General features: G+C 41.7%; 1 protein-coding gene across 1 annotated transcript in view; it reads right to left on the bottom strand.

The window, feature by feature from the left end:
- BMX (BMX non-receptor tyrosine kinase) overlaps positions 1-15,724 on the bottom strand; it is a 29,741-nt gene extending 14,017 nt beyond the window's left edge. Inside the window, exons 1-7 of the mRNA XM_054214570.1 lie at positions 15,587-15,724; positions 14,490-14,594; positions 9,911-9,992; positions 9,213-9,332; positions 7,357-7,418; positions 2,481-2,659; positions 414-476 (exon numbers count right to left, since the gene is read on the bottom strand). Of these exons, the coding sequence (XP_054070545.1) occupies positions 414-476; positions 2,481-2,659; positions 7,357-7,418; positions 9,213-9,332; positions 9,911-9,992; positions 14,490-14,594; positions 15,587-15,724 (749 nt within the window). The remainder of the gene's footprint in view (positions 1-413; positions 477-2,480; positions 2,660-7,356; positions 7,419-9,212; positions 9,333-9,910; positions 9,993-14,489; positions 14,595-15,586) is intronic.
- Positions 15,725-21,996: the final 6,272 nt, after the last annotated feature.

The following is a 21,996-nucleotide window of genomic DNA, read 5'->3' as shown; positions in this document are numbered from 1 at the left end:
CAATGTCATGTCATCTCACTAAAAAGGAAAAGATGGGTCTGATGTATCACTTTGACAGACCTGGACTCCCTTTGCCCTGTACTGGACTACTCACGTACATACAAAGGCATGAGAGTGCTAGCAAGGCTGCTTTAATGCTGAAATAAGAGTACAAAGTTTGAAATCCTAGCATTATCGAAGTCAGTGGCAAAACCCTATTGATTTAAATGAAACCAGGATTTTCAACTGATGTTTTCTGCCTTAATGTATGACTCAAGAAGACAAACTGTATCTGATTCTATACCTTTCAGGAAACTTTATGCTTGGTAGTCAGAAAGTTATTTAAAAAGAAAAATATTCCAGAAACATTGCCTAATCTTTACTAGAGTGGTGAGGAAAACATTTGAGCAGTGGATGGCTGCATATTGATTCACCTTGGCTCATCATCATTCAGAGATAACTTTCTCAAGCAAGTGCTTGGTACGAAACCTTCATTCCTGCAAAGTAAACAGTTCACAGTTTAGCTATCGTACATGGCTGCATCTTCAATTTGGTCACTTAAAATAGGAAAAGGGATTAATCAGAGAGTCACTTTTCAGAATGTCACTAACAGAAATGCTCATGGTTAAAACATTTCTGCTGTTACTTACCATGTGGAAAAATACAGAAGTAATTTGTTTTAGAAAATTACATTTCAATGAAGTACTCTTTTTGCAAGTCTCTGAAATGGCTTCTTCCTCTGTGATTGGTTTCATCATATGGAATATTGGAGCAGCTGTTCCACAATATCATTACATGCCATCTCAGTTGCTGTGATGAAGGACGCCAGTGACTAATGGGTTCCAGCAGAGTATCCAAGATTGAATGCAGAAAGTCAATAGGTGGGCTCAGCATTCTTCCCAACACAATGCCGGATGCAATTGAGAAGCTAAGCTAAATGAACATGGACAGTTGAGCTACCACTTAAAGCAACTGGCAGCATGGCACGTTCGACCTAAGTTAGGGGGACCAACAGGCACCTGTAGTTGTAAGGGGGTGGGCTGTACACTGTGCCCATCAGAATAATAAATAGAGAGAATAAATTGTATATTTGAATATGGGTGGACATAGAAAGGAAAGGTTTCTTTATGAGATCTCAGTAGAGTGAGAAGAAAACTAAGAGTGTGTGGAAACAGGTGAAACGGGTAACTCCTGATGTTTGTTCCTACTACATTCGAGAAAACAAGATCTTCATTTTTTTTTCAAGCAGAATGTAAAGGTTTTGTTACGATGTATATATGACTTGTAGTGATGCAAAAGTCTCAGTTTCTCAAGCCAAAGAAAAAACTGTAAATGTCGGCCCTTTCTCTTGATCGCTTTCTGCTCCATTCATCTTAGAGCCCTCCACTCAGGGTCTAAGCAGAGCTGCCTGTATCATATGCTTTTACATAGCCATAAACAGTCCAGTGAAGGCATTTAAAAGCGTATCTCAGTTTACTAATTTATTATTGTCTTTGAGTTGCAGGGATTGTGTGCTGCTTTCTTCATCCAGAACAGCATGACAATACTGTGAGTTATAAAGTGCAATAAGTTAAGGCTGCTTTATTTGTTGGTTTTCTTGCAGTTGTAAACTTAATCAGTGAATTATGAGTGGATCAAGTAATTACATTCTGTTCCAAACCTGTTTGGGCGTCCCCTGGCTCAAAAATTCTTCCCTTCCTCAATTCTATCAAGTACAAAAAATCAAACTCAGCTAGCATCCATCATGAGACAGACAAGGAATCTTATCTCTTCCAGGCAGCTCCTGTTTGTTGCACTTCCTTTGTCTCCAGTGTACTCCTAGAGCTGTTTCTCGTTTAATAACTCGAGAATAGACTCCCTCTTCTGCCTCAGCTGGATATTAACCAAAAATAGCTTATTTTGAGGTGCTGAAGGGGATTCCTCCACTTGTAAGCCTCAAAGAAAATAATTAAACTCTTCTTGTTTTGCACAAGATGGGGGTGCTCTGTCTCTGTGGAAAAGTATTGCTAAAGCTGGGGAGAGACTGAAGTAAGAAGTGATTCGCGCTTCAGCAGTTCTCACTGGTCTCCCTGCTGTCACTGCTATTGTGGTAGTAACAGTGATAGTCTAAAAATGGTTTAGTGCAAACAAAAGAGGCAGCATTTGTGAGGAGAAGTTTCATCTTTTTATTCACTTAAACTAAATAGTTCGAAAATATGGGCAGCTTCTGTATACACAAGCCTTTCTTCAAGCACATATCAAAGTTAAGGCCACTGGGTGCTGTCTTAGTGTACTAGGCAGTGACTGTTGTAAATCTTACCCAACCTGGCAGCTAAGGATGATAGTGAAAATGGAGTTGTGCAGAAGACAATGAGGATTCTAGAGCAAGGTTTAAAATCTACTAAGGTAATCCCAACATAGATCCTGAAAGGTACCAGGACTGGCTGCAGTGCTGTTGATGAAGATGGGATATGTGAAAGACCATAGTCATGGAACAAAAGTATGCTGCAGTGTATACTTACCCCTCCAGATCCCTTACTTTCCACCATTCGGAATCTTCCTCTTGCAACACATAGTATTTATTGCTTCTGACAAGCCGGAAAGCTGAAGTTCCTTTGGGGTCATAGTTGCATTGGGCCACAGCCATTTTCAGGACTGAAGTGTCTGGTGACAGCCCATGGGGCAGGCTTCTATGCTTCCGCTTTTGAAGACAGAGGGAACAGAATGATAAATAAGGAGATGCAGCACAGGGCACAGTAAGAAATAACACATGACATGTACACAATCACTTATATCTTCAACATGTATAATGATATTAGGCAAATTAATCAAAGCTAAGAAGATGGGCACAGACAAGCAGGTTTTTCCTCATCCATTTAGAAGCACAACCCAGATACTGTTGTCCAGATTTGTGAGACAAGTGAGGACAGAACCAAGATCCATCATGATGACACCAGGAGCAATTAACTCTGAGTGGAGGATGACACTGCTGTAATAGGAAGATCTCATTACCAGAATTATGTGATAGACTTCATTTGTATCAAAAGCCTGCCACTTACCTGAAAGTGACCTGTTGCAATTCAAATGCTTTGGACACCAAAAGACCAAATTGTGCTTTACTATAACTAAGTGCGATGACATCCTGTTGTATCAAAAGACCCTGTCACAAATAACTTTGGGTTTTTTTGGATGGTGTTTGATCAATAGTAATGTTACCAAGAAGCCCAACAAGCATTAGTCAATTGTTACTACTAATCACTGAAAGCAAAAACCTATGCTAATTCTAAATCATTCCCTTTCATTACCATCTTTAATTGATGTTCCTCTGCTAAGCATGTTGGATATAAGGAATCTCACTCATTGGTGCCTAACTTTCCCTGTGCAGAGTTAAACAAGTGTAGGTATGTAACTATGGGATTCATCTTACCTAACTTTGACCCATGTCTTCACGTGAAATATGTCATCCTACATAAGTGCCTACCTCCCATCACTGGTTGTTGAAGACATCTACACAAATAACTTAGATGAGAAGCCTGACATTAAAGTGAGATGACATCAATCAAATCACGGGCAAAAGAGCATCTAAAATTAAGGCACTGAAATGCATTTAGAAATCAGGGAAATGTCATAACTGAGAAAACCCAGACACTACACTTGAAACACAGAGCAAAGGACGAGGGAAAATAAGACAGACTTAGGAGAAAAGGCTCCAAATGCCACCTATTTATTACTGAAAACCACTGTGATGCAATGCAAGGGAAGAATGCCAAGTGTCCTGAAGCAGGCTGTGATTCCTTTAAATCAAGTTCAAGTGATCATGACATTGTATGTTTGCTTGCTTGTTTGTTTGTTTGTTTTTATTGGCATTTCTATACTTAATTTAAACAAGGAAAAACCAAAAAGCCAAGTGAATGCTTGATTCAGTCCACTGAGCCAGAAGACACACATGATCTCTTCCTGCAAACAGACAAAATCTCAGTCTCCACCAAGAATCTCACCAAGCTCCAGTGGAGATACTAATTTTTAAAGAGGTAGCACTCACAGCAGCGTCTTCCTCAACTGACTAGAATTAAGTCTGTTGCTTGGCGAGTACTACTACTTGAACCTAATATGGGTGGTTCCTGTTGGTCATATCTGACTTCAGTGGAAAGGAGCTTTTATAGCTTGAGGGCCAGTGTTAGGCTGGAGTTGAGTCTTTGACTGCCTGTTCGCTTTGTGGAATAGTGACAGAACTAGAGTTGCCTTCAGCTGTCAGAAAGACAGAGAAAATTGTAATACAGAGATTAAACTGTTTTATCTTTAAAGCGTCTAGTGATGTTAGAGCAAGCTGATATTCAGTAAACGTGTTTATGAGCTGATGCACACCTCTGAGCTTTGTCCTTGGTAATTTTTGGAGATCAAACTGCTCTTTCTTAATTTCCTGTATTTCGCTTACAGAACAATCAAGGTGTCATCCTTTGATGGAGCTTTCATCTTTTTGTGTGAACAAAAGAAAGTACAAAGCATTGGCCAAAGTAAATGGCAGAAAGAATTATGATCACAGAAATGAATTTTGCTTTGTCCAGCCTGCCTGGGAAAGGAACCAGCCAAAGATGAGGACATCAGATTTGCATCCCTTTGGGTTTCACTGCTGGATGTGTATTGGTCTGTTGCAATATTCTGGATGGACTTCATTTGTAACCTGGTACAGATTAATGTCTTGATTTGTGTCCATACATACAGCTTTCCATTTCCAGCACTGGCTAAAAGCCCCAGAGCATTTCCTAATAGTAACTGAGTGGATCTTATTATTCCCTTTATGCTGGCAGTGATAGCATTGTGGTTTTCATATTGATGACTGTACCATTGTCATCTAGAGAGCTGTAGGTGACAGTCTGAGATTCAGCTGTCATGTGCATATGGGGAATGGCCACCATCCGCAGAACTGCACCCCTGACGAACAGCTGGAAGCATGTGCTGGATCACTTCAGCTGCCATAAACCTTATTCAATACATATGCATGAGAAGGTATGTGTGCGCACTCAGTGGACTTCTGTGATCCGATCTACTGAAGTACTGGTCTGACCTACATGAACCATTTGCCGTTGCAAAGATGGTGGCTGCCAGGCCCCAGCAGAGGTCAAAGTGTTTCTGAGGTAGGAAGCTCCTGCTTCCTGCTGTTATCAAAGCACAGGGGAAGTGCCCACTGGTTCCCATGAAGGGACATTTGTGCCCACTATTCTTTGTAATGGCACCACTCTTTAGGAACCAGCTCGTCTGCGGGAGACTAGAGGCATAACGCTGAACCGGTGACAGGGACAGAGGCATCAAAGGTGCAGGACGTAAGCAGGCAAAAGTAATGCCTCATGCAAAATTCAGTGCCTCTGGTCAGTTTTGCCTACATGCAAAAGCAAATGCCTCTGGTCAGTTGGGAAGCAAGCAAAGGAGCAAGATTTGCAGCGGCTGGAGAGGCGAGGGACAAGAACTGGGAGAGGCGAAAGGAAGGCTGGGGCTACGGTGGTACCTCCGACGATCAAACTGAGTAGATAAAAGGGCAAAATAAAAATGTGCAGAGAGCTTATAGAAGTAGCTCCGTGGCTAAATATAGACTGTTCCTCACCATGAGAAGTCAGTATTAGCCTCCTTAAGCTTGGGAAAATTAAGTCAGGTTGTTCTAACCAGATGTGGTAGCTATTATATCTGCATTTACTGAATCTGTTTTAGAAGTACCCATCTGAAAACTGTCATATGCTTGCTTTTTAAATTTCCCTTTCAAAATATCTTCTCTGAACTCAAGCAGATAATAAAAATAAATCATAAAGGCCTAGCAGAAGCCAGCATGTTCAGCAGCAGATTTGCATGACTGATGATCTCTCCAGATAGACAAAGCATCCCCTGATGGAAGCCAGGCAAAACAGACCACGGTATTCAAAACAAGTTACGCTGCTGCATGTTTACAATGCTATTACTTTCAGATCTCATTATGAGAAAAAATGTCAAAAGGTTCTTTGTTCATAGCTTCTTTCCAAGGCTTTATTATTATTTTTCTTAAAGCTCCCTTTTACAGCTTTTGTGGTTTTATCTTCTATCTCTTGATAACCTACGTGTTTCTTAAAGCCCTGTCTGTTCATGTCAGCTGTATAGACAAAAATTCCACCTTTTTTTGTTTTTTGTTAAGTTACTTTCTGATTAACAGAGAAACTAGGAAATAGACCCAGACTGTATTCTAAAGATACAGAACAGAAGACAAATTAAAATAAAACAGAAAATACAGATTTAAAAACGGCATGATTTGAAGCCAAATCTGGTTTAATTTGGAGGAGGCTGGGGTAACAATCTGTGAATACACAGGGTTTTTTTAAATAGATAAAAACATCATAACTTAAACCACTTTGTTCTCTTCTATTATGTTGTCAGTTACTTCCTTTCTACCTACAAACCTCAATAATTAGGCTAGGCAGTAAAACTAAGGTCAAAGATACCACTATTGCCCTTGTATTTGTACAGGAGGAGATAGATGAGGAAATAAACACAGAAGTGCATCTTCCAGTCTTGCTTTTATTTATAACCCTGCCAACTGTTGCCCTTCTTCATCAAGTGACTGCTGTACTAGAGGACTCAGGCTGAATCGAGCATGAGCAGTGCTTTTTGGCATCCTGGTTTTTTTCTTTGGGTCTGTGAACGCTTAGCTTTCTCAGACGGACAGTATGGCCCAGTGGATGCTGGTGGGACACCACACTCTTGGGTTTCTGTCTGATATAAAGTCAAGATACAGTCAAGAGCACATAAAGAGCTCAGATGGACTTCCCAATTAATTAACTTAGAGGCTGCCTCTGTAGAGTTGGGCTAAACAGACCTTCCTAACCAGCCGTCTGTACTCCTGACCCAACACTCTGGGGCCACATCTTGTGACTTGCCAGGGATATTTTCAGTTCATCCACCATTTCTCAGCCGTGTAAAGGAGGTATATTTGTTCACATCTTCAGTTACAATGTTGAGCACCATTTTCACTGGGGAGGGTGGTGGAGGGGAGTTTTTTGCGTCTCTAGGAATGGGGACCTCCTACACACTAATTTTGATGGCATTCCCTGATCCCACAGGAAATAAGTGTATAAAGTAAAAGACATCACTACAAGGGCTGTGAGCAGTACTGCCACCAGCACATTAAAGTGAACTGAATGTGGCTGAGACTTTCCCAGTTTGGGAAAGTAAATGGAAAGTCTTTCCATTTACAGCACATGGAAGAGGGAGATGAGTCCTTCCCTCTGACATGCTGGCGGACACAAGGAAGCTGAAGCTGCACTGCAGATTAGAGCCGTACATCAGCTTCCAGTGAGTGGTGGTTTGCCATTCTCCGTTCTATCCTACACCCCTCCCAGGTCTTTCCCTGTAGCCAGATACTCAAACGTTTTCACCTACCAGTGTTTGAGGGACTGGAGGCAGTGGTTTCACAGACCCAGTTGTGCAACACAGAGTCACATCTAGAAGAGAGGGAGAATCAAAGAAAAAAACCTTGAATTTAATTAAGGCTTTATCTCTGGAGGTTTCATCACTTGCAGATCTATGCAGTGGCAGCAACAGCATCAGGCCAGCTGGCATTTCACCTCCCTGAGGTATTGACTTGCTTTAGCTCTGTGTTTTCCAGCTTCCTCTTAATTGAAGCACCACCTCAATATCTTTAAAAACCCCATTAACCATTGTTCTCATCTATGCCAAAATACAAATTCATGGAAATTTGTGGTTGTATTTAGCTTTGTGGTTTTCTCAGTTCTGCTAGCTTATTTGATTACATACAGAGAGAAACATATATATGCTTTATTTTTATTCTGTTTTTTTTTTTTTTAAATTGTTTCATTGACATTTTTAATCTGTGAAGCAGTAATTAAGAAATACCACTTTCTATTACCCAGTGATTACAAGACTGAGGCTGTCTGGAGTCATCCCTACATAGACAGTCTCCCTGTGCTCCACACATCTCTGTTAGCAACCTCAGGAATTTATTTAGGAACAAATTTAGAGTAGATACAGCACATTATCCTGCATGCATTATTATCTCAGACATAAACGAAACATTCAATATACAAAAACCTCTTTCTAATTTGCCTCTTGGCTAAGCCATCCATGACTGGTAATGAGGTATTTCCTTGTCCTTGCCACTGACTGGGGGTTTCATGGCCTTGTTTGCTTTTGTAATAAGTGGTTTTGCAGCTGTATGAAGCTATTCAAATTACTGTTACAAATCATCTGACAACTCTTTACATTATTTAGTGTGCTACAATAATGAAACCTGTAGTAATAGTCGATAAGCCTATATCTTTAATGTCAAATTTCAAAAGTAAATGCTATACTGTTACAGGCAGCCTCACAGGTATAAGTCAGGTTCCTAACTGCTCACACCTACATTTTTGAATTTAACATTTAATTTCGGATTCATACTTTTTTGAGTGGGAGTGCAAATGCTTAAGACCCAGGTTCAATCATGACTGAAATCAGTAGATCTAACAGTGCTCTATGATTCCAAATAATCGAGCTTTAGAAGGCTGGAGCCCAAACACTCAAAAACTGCCTTGCCCTCTCCCAAACATGGAGTTTCACTGTTAAGCATGTACACAGACATGCAGGAATTCTCTTCTGAAAATGTGAAACCTAGGAGGGTGCCACTTTACAAATTTTCCTCTCTCTCAGTCATTCCAGATAACAGCTAAAACGCCTAAATAATTGCAACTAAGTTCTACAAAATAACACTTTAGAAAAGCACGTCAAAATAAAAAAAAATGCTGCAAGTTAAATCACAGTTTAGAAAAAAGAATCGTATAAATATAATTATATATTAATATAAGAGTTTTACTTCTATTTAGTTATGAAACTGTGTTGTGTTACCCTCATACACACTCTTGTGCTGAATTTCTATTGTTCCTACCCATCCAGCTTAGGGGACATCATCACTAGACGGGTCTTACAGCATAATGCTACAATTTAGCTAGAGATTTTAAGAATAAGGAGAAAAATAATCCCATCTGGTTTATTTTGTACATAAAAATATCACTAAATTTCCATCAAACACTCATATATAGATACAAGATATAATTTAGTGTATTATTTCCCCCAGTTATACTATAAGATACAGTGCATAGCAGCTATGATGTTAAAAGGAGCTTAGCACATACATGAAAAGGTGTAAGCAGATTAGCTTTTATATTGATTATACTGCCTTAAATGTCCATGTGATTTGGCAATACTGTGAAAAACATCAAAGAAAGAAAAGAACACATTACGTTTCTCCCAAATCGTACATCCAGGGGCTGCTTTACAGGTCTGGCTGCAACAGAGAAACTTCCCGTTGATGAAGAATCCTTTATGATACTTGTTTAGTAAATCAGAATTGTCTTTAATTTCTGGAAAGCACAGAGAAACCAAAGAGAACATGACAGGCTGCAAAATGCAAATGCTCCTTATGATCAATAGAGTCTGCTGAACCAGACCCCAGAATGCTTACTGACTTCTAGCTCTAGACACATAACCTGGCCACGTTTTTATCTCTATACCATATTTCTCTAAGCTTCATAGAAAACAATAGAAACGTCCTTGAAAAAAAAAGAGGAATATAAAAAAGGAAAAAGCAGTAGCAGTATTGATTATCAAAAAGGTGTTCATGCAGGTAAGCACTATACTAGTCACATCAGCAGTGTTTGTGCTCTATTAACCTGCATCAGTAAAGGCTGAACATATGATGAAGATTAAAAAATGCCCATGAAAAATACAAAAATAAGCTTTATTTTCACTTATTTCTCACTGAAACTTTCAGCTTTTAGTCCATTCTTGAAAATACCATTCATGTCAAGCAGCTGGTGATGAAAAATGAATGAGACTAAAAAGAGGTGACAAAGTATTGCACAAAATGATGAAGCAGGAGCATTTTCCTATCTCTCCTCATATTATTTGAATATTTTGGTATACAAGAGAATAGTGTTACCTCTATGCAAAGCTTCAAGCCACCGCTCCCGGCTCTCTTCATTAGCTGCATAGACATAGAGAAGGCCACCCTTGTACACAATCTGGAAGAGGTTGGGAAAGCCAGCATGGTAAGAGTGTACTCCCTGAAAGTGTGTTACGATGCAGGAGGGGAAAGGAGAAGGAGATGGAAACTGAAAAAATAGGCTTTGTGGACCCATATCAAACTCTCACATCTTAGTAATGTTTCTCAGAGGTCACGTATATTATTGCAATTTCATATAAATACTTAATATTTCATATAAATACAAATACAATCATAGAATCATATAACCATAGAATACCAGGTTGGAAGTGACCTCAAGGATCATCTGGTCCAACCTTTCTTGGCAAAAGCATGATCTAGACATGATGGCTCAGCACCCTGAACAGCTGAATCTTCAAAGTGCCCCATGCTGGGGAATCCGTCACTTCCCTGGGGAGATTGTTCCAATGGCTGATTACTCACATTGTGAAAAGGAGAAAATACGAAAGGGAGAGAAGTAAAAGGGAGAATGTTCTTCATTTCAGTAGCCAGTCGGGCCCAAACCATGACAGTGCCATCAGAATCTCCCCAGGAGTATCTTCTACCCATCACCCCTCATCTTTTACATGTGACTCCTTGTAAAAAGGGAGTTTCCATCTTCTTTGTAGCCACACTTTAAATACTGGAACATGGTGATAAGGTCTCCCCTAAGCCACCTTTTCTCAAGGCTGAACAAGCCCAGTTCTCTCAGCCTTTCCTCATATGGCAGGCTTCCCAGTACTTTGATCACCTTGGTGGCACTTCTCTGGACCCTTTCCAGCCTGTCCACATCTTTTTTGTGTAGTGAGGACCAAAACTGAACGCAGCATTCCAGGTGTGGCCTGACAAGCGCTGAGTAGAGTGGGGTAATGACTGCTTGATCTCTGCTGGTGATGCCCGTGTTGATGCAACCCAGCATCCTGTTGTCTTTCTTTGCCGCAGCAGCACACTGTTCACTCACATTGAGCTTGTTGTCCACCAGGACACCCAGGTCCCTTTACACAGAGCTGCTCCCCAGCCAGGTAGATCCCAGCCTGTCCCACACTCCTGGATTATGTTTTCCCAGGGGCAAGACCTTACGGTTGTCCTTGTTGGACTTCATGAGGTTCTTGTTAGCCCACTATTCCAGCCCATACAGGTCTTTCTGCAGAGTGGCTCTCCCGTCTGTAGTGTCCGCTTCCCCGCTCAGTTTGGAATCAGCAAATTTCATTAGGGTACACTTGATCCCATCATAGAGATCACTTATGAGGATATTAAACATCGTTGGGCCCAGTATTGATCCCTGGGGGACCCCACTTATGACAGGCTGCCAGTTTGAAAGGAGCTATTTACCACCATCCTCCAGATGCAGCATGTCAGCCAGTTCCCCACCCACCGCACAGACCACTTGTCTAGACCGTACCGCATAGGTTTCTCTAGGACAAGGCTGTGAGGAACTGTGTCGAAAGCCTTGAAGAAATCCAGGCAGACAATGTCCACCGCTCGCCCCACATCAGCCAAGCAGATTACTTTGTCGTAGAAGGCAATCAGGTTTGTAAAGCAGGAGTTTGCCCTTGGTGAATCCGTGATGAGTTTTCCCAATCATGCGCTTCATTTGACTTGTGATAGCCCCCAGGAGGATTTGTTTCATAACTTTCCCAGGGACTGAAGTAAGATTGATGGGCCTATAACTTCCTGTATCCTCCTTCCTTTGTAGATGGGGGTGACATTACCCATCTTCCAGTCTTCTGGGATGCCCCCGAGTCTCCATGACTTCTCAAAGGTTATGGAGAGTGGTCTCACATCAACGTCAGCTGCCTCTCTTAACACCCTTGTGTGAGTAATGTCAGGGCCCATCAATTTGTAGGGGTCAAGCTTCTGCAATAGTTCACATACCAACTCTTCCTTCACTGATGGTGGGTCTGTGTTTGCATCAACCTTGATTTTTGTTCCCAAGGCCTGGCACCCAACAGTGCTGGGAAAGACAGAAGTGAAGAAAGTGTTGAGAACTTCTGCCTTTTCAGCATTGTTTGTGACTAATTCACCTCTCCTGTTTAACAGTGGGCCAATATTTTCCTTCCGTTTCTGCTTGCTGTTTATGTACCTGAAGAACCCTTTCTTGTAGTTTTTGACAAGCAAACTTTTTCTTGTAGTTTCAATTGGAGCTGAGCTTTTGCTTTTCTAACTGCATCTCTGCATGCGCTGGCAATACCCTTGTAGTTCTCAATGGGCATTCATCTGCTTTTCCATCTCTGGTACTCTTCTCTTTTGGTTTTGAGCAGACTCATACAAATATGTACTGCCTTAACAAAAGTGGTTTATGTCCTAAGGCACAGTTGCAGAAACAAAGGACAGCATAGAATATTTCTAATATACCCATCTTCTATGTAAAAAAGACCTTAGAGCCCACATGTAAACTCTTTCTTTTCACTTCAGTTTTTCCAGATTTATCTTACAGCTTTTGGCTGTTATTACACAAGGCCAGACCAAATGCTCACCAAGGCCAGGAAACTGTCTCTGACGGCATCCAGTAACAATACTGAGGCAGAGGACATGCTCAGGACAGCTGTACAGTGATCAAGGAATCCTGATCCAAAGGTGATGCCTTCATACTTAATACCCTTTGAGATGTGTTTTTCTTCTGTTAATCAGTTCAGTTGCCTTTTTAAGCAAATTACTAGTATCCACAAGTAAGCATCCCGCAGTAAGCAGTCCTACAGCTTAGCTACACAATAAGAAGTCAGCTGCTTTTGCTTGTTTTCATCCTATCTTCTGCTAGCTTCATTTGATGCCTACCTAATAATTACTAACATCTGCTTTGCTTTTTTGGATGATGTTTAGTACTAAGCTAACTCTGTGTGTGTGTGTGTCTGTGTTAAGTCAGGGTTTCATTTTCCTGTGTACCTACCTTCCTTCCTTTCTTTCTCTCTTTCTTTTTCTTTCTTTCTCTTTCTTTCTTTCTTTCTTTCTTTCTTTCTTTCTTTCTTTCTTTCTTTCTTTCTTTCTTTCTTTCTTTCTTTCTTTCTTTCTTTCTTTCTTTCTTTCTTTCTTTCTTTCTCTCTTTCTCTCTTTCTCTCTTTCTCTCTTTCTTTCTCTCTTTCTTTCTTTCTTTCTTGTCATTTCCCTGTGTACCTTTCTTTCTTTCATCTGCATTGAATTTCAAATGCCACTTTATTGCTTTAGTTTGTTAGACTGAAGAGCCCTCATTATTAAACATGTACTCCCACTGGTAAGTATACACGACCGATCAATTTGCTTCCTGTCTCTTTATTTAGTTAAATGGTGGAGCCCTGCGAGCTTTTCTCTTTAACATGTTATCCATCCAATCTATTAGTCATTGTCAAGTCTCTCCTTTGACCTCTCTTCAGTTTACAACATCTTTCTTCAATTAAAGTCACCAGAACTAGACACAATACTCTCCTGGTGATCACAGTAGTGTCAAAACATATTGAATGCTTTACTCAATATGTGCCTGTTTCCACGTCTAAGGATGCCATTAGCTCCTTTGGGCACAGTATCACACCGGGAATTTATGTTCAGCTATCATGATCCTGAAGTCCTCTTTGGAGATACTGTTTCCCAGAACAGAGTCCTCCATCCTGTAACTATAGCAGACTCTCTTTACCCCACTTAACTGAATTATGCACTCCTGACATAAACACAGTAATTTAACATAAATGCGTCATTTGGTGCCACAAAACTGGGGGACGGAGAGGGGAAAGACAGACTGGAATGACACCGAGGATCAACCAGGCTGTGAAATATTAAGTATCTCTCATGAGGCTGCCCTTGGGCATGTCAATTATTGTGAGGTCATGAATTAATGCACTATTCAGCAACTCTGTTATTCCCCCTAGCAGCCTGCTGCTTGTGGTTGTACGGTTTGGCAGAGGCACTCCAGAAGAAGATCTGTGGCCACTTCTCACATCTGCATATCCCACTGCCCATAGAATTGAGATTGATGGAGGCTCTTTAGAGGAACCTGAGCTGGGCAACTGAAACAGATGGAAGGCAGCAAATTTGAAGTTATGTTTTTCTCATCGCATGTAATTATTGAACATGTGTACTGCTTAGTGCAGCTGCATCTTCTGATACATGCACAAAGGATAGTCTTGGATTTCTTGACCGTGGCACATTTGAATGGTAATCAAGCAGTCAGGGGTCAAATCACACACTTGGTATTGAGGCAAAAAACAAAAATGTGGAAAGAGACAGTGAGAACTAAAATAAGAATTTTAAGTGCTTAATTCTGCCTTAAAATAAGTGATAATCACATAGTGTTGTGATCTATGTATTCCAGAACTTATTAAAGGAAGTATCTGATAGACCTTTCAACATAAAAGAAACAAGACTTGACCTAAATCCTATCACAGTCAATGAAAAACATTTCAGCAAAGTCACAACTTGAGTAATAGGGACTGATTTTCTGTTTGCTGTAAATAACTGCAGCACTCGGCAATAACACATATCACCACTCAGGATAGGAATGATCAGTGTACCCTTGCAATGGCTGGAAAATTTCACATGAAATGTAACTGAAAGAGATTTCATAGCTAACCTGAAAAGGATATTGTCTCGCCGGAGGTGTTGATTCCTCAAGATTCACTGTCTCAACACATCGGATTTTCTCAATCTCAATTGACCCCTTTTTGCTTCCTTTTTTCTAAGAGGGAAAAACCACAACAAACTGTAAACTGCTGTTAACAAAATAGAAATGTTTTAGTTTGACTATTTTGTGCAATTTCATGTTTCAAGCTGGATAAGCCATAGCTTCAAGTTTGTTAAACTTTACAGGAAAGGTAGTAAAAAACTTCCTTGGTGCCCTACCTGCACCTAATATACCGATCAAGTTCCTTTCTAAGTCAGTCAGGTACAAGAATTACAGGACACAGCCCTATATCTGAGAAAACATCAGCTGCAACTGCAGGGGTACAAGGCAGAAGGGGAGACTAGGAGGAAAAGAAGGAGGAGGAATTAAGAGGAAAACACCTTAAGTGCAAACCAGAAGCCTAGCTGTGGCATTCATAATTTCGTTAAGGTAATGGAGCTTGTTTTCACTGAGCCCTGCAATCTCCTAATGGGATGTAGCTCACAGGAGGTGTCCAAATGTATTAAAAGAAGCAAAAACTTTAAAATAAGTTGCCTGGGACATATATTTGCATTCCCGATGGGAGATGTGCTGTGTGAAAAGCCACCCTTTTGTGATATACAGTCACTCCTTAGGAAACGGATAGTTTAACCATCTGCTTTGTGCAGCTGAGGGATGAGATTATGAACTAATTATGCCTCATACAAGTAACTTCTGAAAGCAGTTATTTGCATCAGTTCAGAGGGAGGCCTGAGCAAGGAAAACATTACTATTCAAGACAATGTGTAAACATATGCCAATGTTAATTACTTGCTTAAGTTTTCTTTGGAAGGACATAAACAGATGCTCAATGTAAGAGCTGTGCTGAATAGAGACATCCTTAAGACTGTGGTTAAATGTTTTCCTGAACTGAAACTACGATTTGATACCCTATAATTCTACTCAAAACAAAGTACACCTGCTGTTCTAAATCATAGTGTCTACTCAAGTTCCACAGAAGAAAAACAGAGGAATAAGGTGACATTGGAAAATCTTAGAACAGTTTACTTAAAAAAATTATTTCTTACCCCTTTGTCATACTCATAATAAGAAAGGGTTGCTTTCGTCAGAACAAACAACCTTTTCTTGTAATTAATTGGTGATATTTTTTTCTTCTGTTGTGACTTCTTTAAAAGAAGTTCTTCTAGAATCGTTTTCTTCTCCATTATATATCCCTAAATGAACATTATAGTTACTTTTATTACTACTATTAATAAACATAGCAACACCAACTATAGAAACTGCAATAGCGAGTATACCACGAGTCATTGCCTTCTATGTTTTCTAAAATTTTTAGTAATATATGGTTACAAAGCATGAGTTTAATACTGCTTAAAAAAAAAATGAGGTTGATTAGCTTATTCACCCAGTAAAAACAATCATAATATATAAAAATTAAGCTACAGATATATTGTAGTTCTAAACAAGGAGTCTCTGTTACTTTATTGTCTGAGTATCTCTGCTTTTAAAGCCATGCACGCTTTCTGGCAAAGAGCACAGTCTGCTTTATGCACAAATGTATTACATCTTCAGCATAACACTGAAGTCATTACAGACGCAAAGAGAACAACAACAAAAAAGAAAACCCTTCTATTTACAGGCCAGAAAAACACACCTAGTGCTGACAAGTGTGTTCCCGCTACTGGAAATTTCCCATTTCTTTCTTTCAACTGAAACGAATGCATGTTTATGGGAAAATGACACATGGTAAAGATCAAAAAGTAAAAATGTTCTTGCCTCCAATATATATACACGCATATATACTTATAATTATGTATTTTTAATTTGCCTTGATAATCATACAGTAGAAAATGCTAAGAAGGACCCACTATATTTCTACAAGTTTAGTGTGGTTTCAGGTTATCTTACCCAAGCGTAAGGAAAGCGTGTCACGTCCTTTGCCCTGTACGTTCTGGAGCTCCAAAGGGAAGTGTTGTGCTAAGCTACCCACTTCGCTATGTCCCTATTCACTACAGAGAGCCCAGCAGAAAGAGAATATTTGCATGACACTCATCACACCCACTTGTTCTATCCACTGAATCCTATCCGAAACCAAAAAGCAACAATATCTAGTAGGAACAGTCTGAAGAGGAAAAGGGGGGGCTTCACTAGGCATTGCTCCACCACAGATATTTGGATACCCTCCCTGTGGACAGGATGCCTACTTACACCTTCCACCAACTCCCTTTTGGACAGATAAGTGTATGCTAGTGCCACTAGTGAGTCAGTTTAAAGGCAATCTTGCCATGATGAAGTTGTGGATGCCCCATCCCTGTAAATGTTCAAGGCCAGGCTGGATGGGGCTTTGAGCAGCCTGGTCTAGTGGGAGGTGTCCCTGCCCAGGGCAGTGGGGCTGGAACTGGATGACCTTTAAGATGCCTTCCAACCTGAACCATTATGTGATTCTATGACATGCGACATCTGAAGGAGATATGAGCTTGGGGTAGGTAAAGAAGGATTAGGGGCTGAAATCTTTCCATTGAAATATCTGCTCTCGTGTGGAGGAAGGGAGTGCCCACCCCACTCTAGGAGAGTGTTCAGGTGTTACAGGATAGGTACTTGCCCTGACCGACCGTAGGAATAACTAGCACAAAATTAGGAGTTAGTTCAATGTAGCTTAGAGAAGTTGTCTTTGCATTCAAAATGCGATGTTCAATAGAAGATCTAAAAAGCTAATCTTTCCCACAGCGGAGCAGTAAGAACTCCTGCTTTTTGTAGCAGCGTGTGCTTTTGTCTCCTAAGGCTTGGAAACATCCAGTTTTTAGCTCCAACCCATTGAAGTTTATGGAGCTCACAGGGATTCTGGAGGCCAGAAATAAGGATGGGTGAGATGGAATTCCAGCTACTTTATTTTAAAGCATTATTTGCAGGTCCTTTTTCTGGGGTTATCGCTGTGTGATCTTTACGAAATTTCTTAACTAACTGCTGCTTTAATTTTTCTGAACAATTACCTGAACTCCCAGCGCTGATAACATTGCTCCTGTGAGACCAGGTTTCTAATCCACACCGGCTCTTAAACTGTGACCACTGAGACCCCAGGGAACATCAGCTGAAGCCAGAGTCACTCGACTGCAGCGTAGGCTTAGAAAAAAGGCCAAGTACTTCCCTTACTGCTTGTAGAAATACTAACAAAACAACCTCCGGGTCTGACAAAGTTGTGGCATGAGTGCACACCAGGAACTGAGTAGGCACAAAAGGATTTATCATGATATGTAGTTTCATTTAAATATTAGAAACTTATGTTCTATAAACTGTACCTTGCAACAACTATTTGTTAATAAACAGTATTAAAAATACAGTAAAATATATTAAATATATCAAATACAAATTATGAAATAAATAGTAAACTCCTACAAGATTCATTAAACATTTATTAAACAAAATTATAAATATTTATAATAGTTAAAATTTTGGTTTCTTGATATGGGAAAAAACACATAGTCTTCTTTCTAAAGTAATTAGCTGAAAACAATATTCTGTTAAATTTAGGAACTCAGTGTCTCTGGGTATGTCCTTGCTGACTGACATATGGGATCACCTTGTGATCTAACAGCAGGCCTTCTGCCCTGTTGTCTCTGGACCTGTAGCAAGAACATCACCTAGTCCTAAGGGTGCAATAGAAGGTGAAAGGTACAGGTTAAGAGAAACACCTAAAAGACTCAAAAAAGCCTACAAAAAGTATTAAATCCCTTAGTTTCTCTGGGGCAGAACACTGTGTATTCAGCCTTTGAGGAAGCAGCTGCTTACACTGCAGCATATGTAAGGCACTTCATTACTGGACTGCTCTGGCTCAAGTTTAAAAAAATGTTTTCCAGATTTTGACTTCTCATTATGATTTGAGATAGAAAACAATTTCAATCTCTAAAAAAAAAATCTTGACAGCGAAACTACTTCCTGTCCAGATCCTCTGCACAATGCTCTTCTTTTTCTGCTTGTGGAAAAGAAATTACAACAGCTGAAATTATGCCAAATGAAGTATTCAACTACTTTTTTTTTTTTTTTTTTTAAAATGAAGTTGCAGCTCCAGGAATAAAATGGGGTTGTGTTGCGCTGCCTTTTCACTGCCCGGGCTGCCCTTCCTCTGGGAGCAGACTCTTTCGTGCTGAGTCAGGACACACTGGCACTAACCGTTCAGTCGTGCTGAAGGGATGATCCTTCGGTGCAGAAAGTGCACAGAGTGGCCCGTGCTGTGTACAAATTTCTGCCTACCTAGAGAATTGCAAGGTAGGGTACCCTCCCTCTTTGCTGGATGGAGCGCAAATCCTTCAACTGTGAAATCTAATTTCTCCCTGGAAGAAGATAAAGAGCCGTATGGAATTAGCTGTAAACATTGGTTCCGTATGATTTGAAGAGACATGAAGGATCTAGGGATCTTTGATTGCTTTTCAATGGCTTGAAATTTGTGTCTTGTGTTCCCAACAGTTGTGCTTCTACTGAGGATATTTGCATTTCCTTTGCTTTCTGTGACACAGTGACAAATATAAAAGGTTTGTTCCCCCAACAGATCTTTAAAGGCTTAGAAACCACCCTGTCTTTCGGAAAGAAGGCTGTTGTGAGACAGTTTATCAGAACTGCACTCAGCAAGGAATGGGCGGAAGGACATCCAGGAGGCAAGAGGCACTTTCTCTAGCATGAGCTGATTTTTTCTGTTTCCTTCTCTGGCAAAGTGGTTTGGATATGTTGGTCACAGAGAAGTATTTTCTAATGGTAGGCTGTGATGCAGAATTCAAGCTGCAGGGTACTCTGGCTTCTTCCCTCTTGGCAACCTTATCTTCAGAAGAGCGAGCAGCTGGGAAATAAGAGGCAAAGGGACAGCCGATTTGACAGGACAAGCTTGGAGAAGAACCTGACTAACCTACGGTGGCTGGGGAAACAGCCATGCTGGAAGCATGACTCCTGGCTCAGAAATGCTGGCAAGGTGGAGCTCCTGACTCCCAACCAAGTAGAAACATGTCCCTCCCCTGGATGAAGGAAGCAAACTTGGGACGCACTTGCCACTGTGGCTTGGCTCCATACCCTCAACAACATGACCCAGCAGGGGTAGACTGGGGGTGGTGGGGATGGATGTAGAGGGACCAGGACAGGATGATGCGGTATGGGGTTGGCCAGGAGAGAGGAGGCATAGGGGCAGGCAGGACAGCAGGGAGACAGGTAGAGCTGGGGAGATGGGACAGAAGAACAGGTTAGCTACAGGAGCAGCTGCCTGCAGCAGGCGGGGGCAAAGGCAGGACCTTGTGCAGCCCTAAGCAGAGGCTTGGGCAGCTGGTGGGGAAAGTAACATGGTCCTGGGCAGCAGGTGAGGCAGCTGGCAGGGGCCTGTGTGGCTACTGGGGTAGAATATAGGGTCTGAGGCATCTGTTGTGGTGGCAGACAGGGTCTTGTTGGGGGTGCAAGCAGAGCCATGGTAGGGTGTCAAGCAGGGGAGGGTGGCCCAGCAGCTGGTTGGGGACAGCAGACAGGGGTCTTGTCAGCTGGTGGAGGTGGTAGGGTGGGGGCAGCAGGCATGGCCCTGGGCAGCTGGTGGGGTAGGTGGTTAGATGGCAAAGCAGGGCCAGCTAGAGGGGCAGCAGGCAGAGGCTGCATTGTGTGGCCATGTGTTACGGTGTGGGCATTTGGTGGAGAAAGTAATAGGGTCAGGGTCTGGGCAGCTAGCAGGGCAGAAAATGGGGTCAAAGTAGGCAGGAGAGGTGCCAGGCAACAGCTTCAGGGTGGTGGGCACATGTCCATCAGGGTAAGCTGCTGAAGAGATAGATTACCCCAACTCTGCTGCATGGGCTATCTTTGAGAGACTCCATCAACTCCTTCCACCCCTGCCCCAGGGACATGCCGATTTGTGTGAGGACACCTCACCACAGCAGGCTTTGTTGGCATTCACTGTACAAAAGATGGCCAAACACCACTTCATTTCATAGAAATACTGAATCTTCCATGGCGTTCTCTCCTGCAGGTTGAGGGGGAACCCTTTCCTTCATTTCAGGTTAATGATTTCAGCTCATTAAGCTGTTCATTCGTAGCTCTGAAACAATCCAGGATTTGGAATAATACAATTTTTCTTCCCTCTTCCAAATACAGTAGATGTAGAGGGTGAGAGTAAACAGTGCATAACCAACCGCATTGCCTCCTGAGATCAAGCAACTGGCTTAGTGGGTGCAGGGAGAACTGTGGGTATCAAACCTTGATATTTCACAAGGTGTTTGACATAGCCTACCCTGGCACCCTTGTGGACAAACCGGTAAGATACGAACTGGGCAGGTGGGCTGCAAATTTCATAGGAAACTGGCTAAATAGATCTGAAAGGTTGATGGTTAACTGCTCAAAGGTGAACTGAATAAACGAGTAACACATGGAATTCAAAGGGGTCAACATGGGGTCTGATATTATTCATGTTGTGTTTATGTATGTGACAGTCACATCTCGTCACTCGCTCTTCATGGGTGGTGAGACTGAATGTGCCCTCTCCAGGCTTCTGGAGTACACCAGACCAGGAATCACGGAATCACGGAATCTTCAGAGTTGGAAGGGACCTCTAGAGATCATCTAGTCCAACTCCCCTGCTAGAGCAGGATTGCCTAAAGCACATCCCTCAGGGCTGCATCCAGGCGGGTCTTGAAAATCTCCAGAGAAGGGGACTCCACAGCCTCCCTGGGCAGCCTGTTCCAGTGCTGTCACCCTCACCGTAAAGAAGTTTTTCCATGTATTTGAACGGAACTTCCAATGTTCTAGCTTGTGCCCATTGCCCCTTGTCCTGTCACTGGGAACCATTGAAAAGAGCCTGGCTCCGTCCTCCTTAAACCCACCCTTTAGAGAGAGAGGGTAAAGAGGAGAGGTAGGTACACAGGAAGGAAGAGACATCAACAGACCTTAGGGCCATCAAGGACTGTAAACTGCTGCCTGTGTGTTGGAATAAGCCCAAGCATCCCTACAGCCTGGGAGCTGGCTGGTGGTGACACAACTCTGTGGCCAGGGCCCTGGGGCTCCTGGTTGACATTAACAAGCGTGAACCAGCAGTGGGTCTCGGCAGCAAAAGGACCCTACAGCATGCTGGGCTGTGTCAGCAGGAATATAGCCATCAGAGCACGGTATCTGGTTTTACTGCTCTACACAGCACTTGTCAGGCTGCAGCTGGTATACATGCACAGTTGTGTTTTCTACATTATTAGAAAGACATTGAATAATTGGGAGAGGGCAATCAGGATGGTTAGCGTGTTGGAGAACTGGATGTACAAAGAAGGACTGAAGGAGTTGGGTTTGCCGAGCCTAGAGAACAGAAGTCTTGAGGGGAACTAGTTACGTTCTTCAAATATTAAATTAATCAGATATTAAATTAATCAATTATTAAATATCAAATATTAAAAGGTATTTCTGGAGAAGATGGAGGCACTCTTCATAAAGATACATAATGATGGAGCAAGAGGCAACAGACAAGTGGCCTCAGGAA

This window comes from Rissa tridactyla, chromosome 1 (genome assembly GCF_028500815.1).
Source record: "Rissa tridactyla isolate bRisTri1 chromosome 1, bRisTri1.patW.cur.20221130, whole genome shotgun sequence".
Lineage (NCBI taxonomy): Eukaryota > Metazoa > Chordata > Aves > Charadriiformes > Laridae > Rissa > Rissa tridactyla.
Note: the sequence above shows the minus strand (reverse complement) of the source record. Positions and strands in the feature narration are given on the sequence as shown.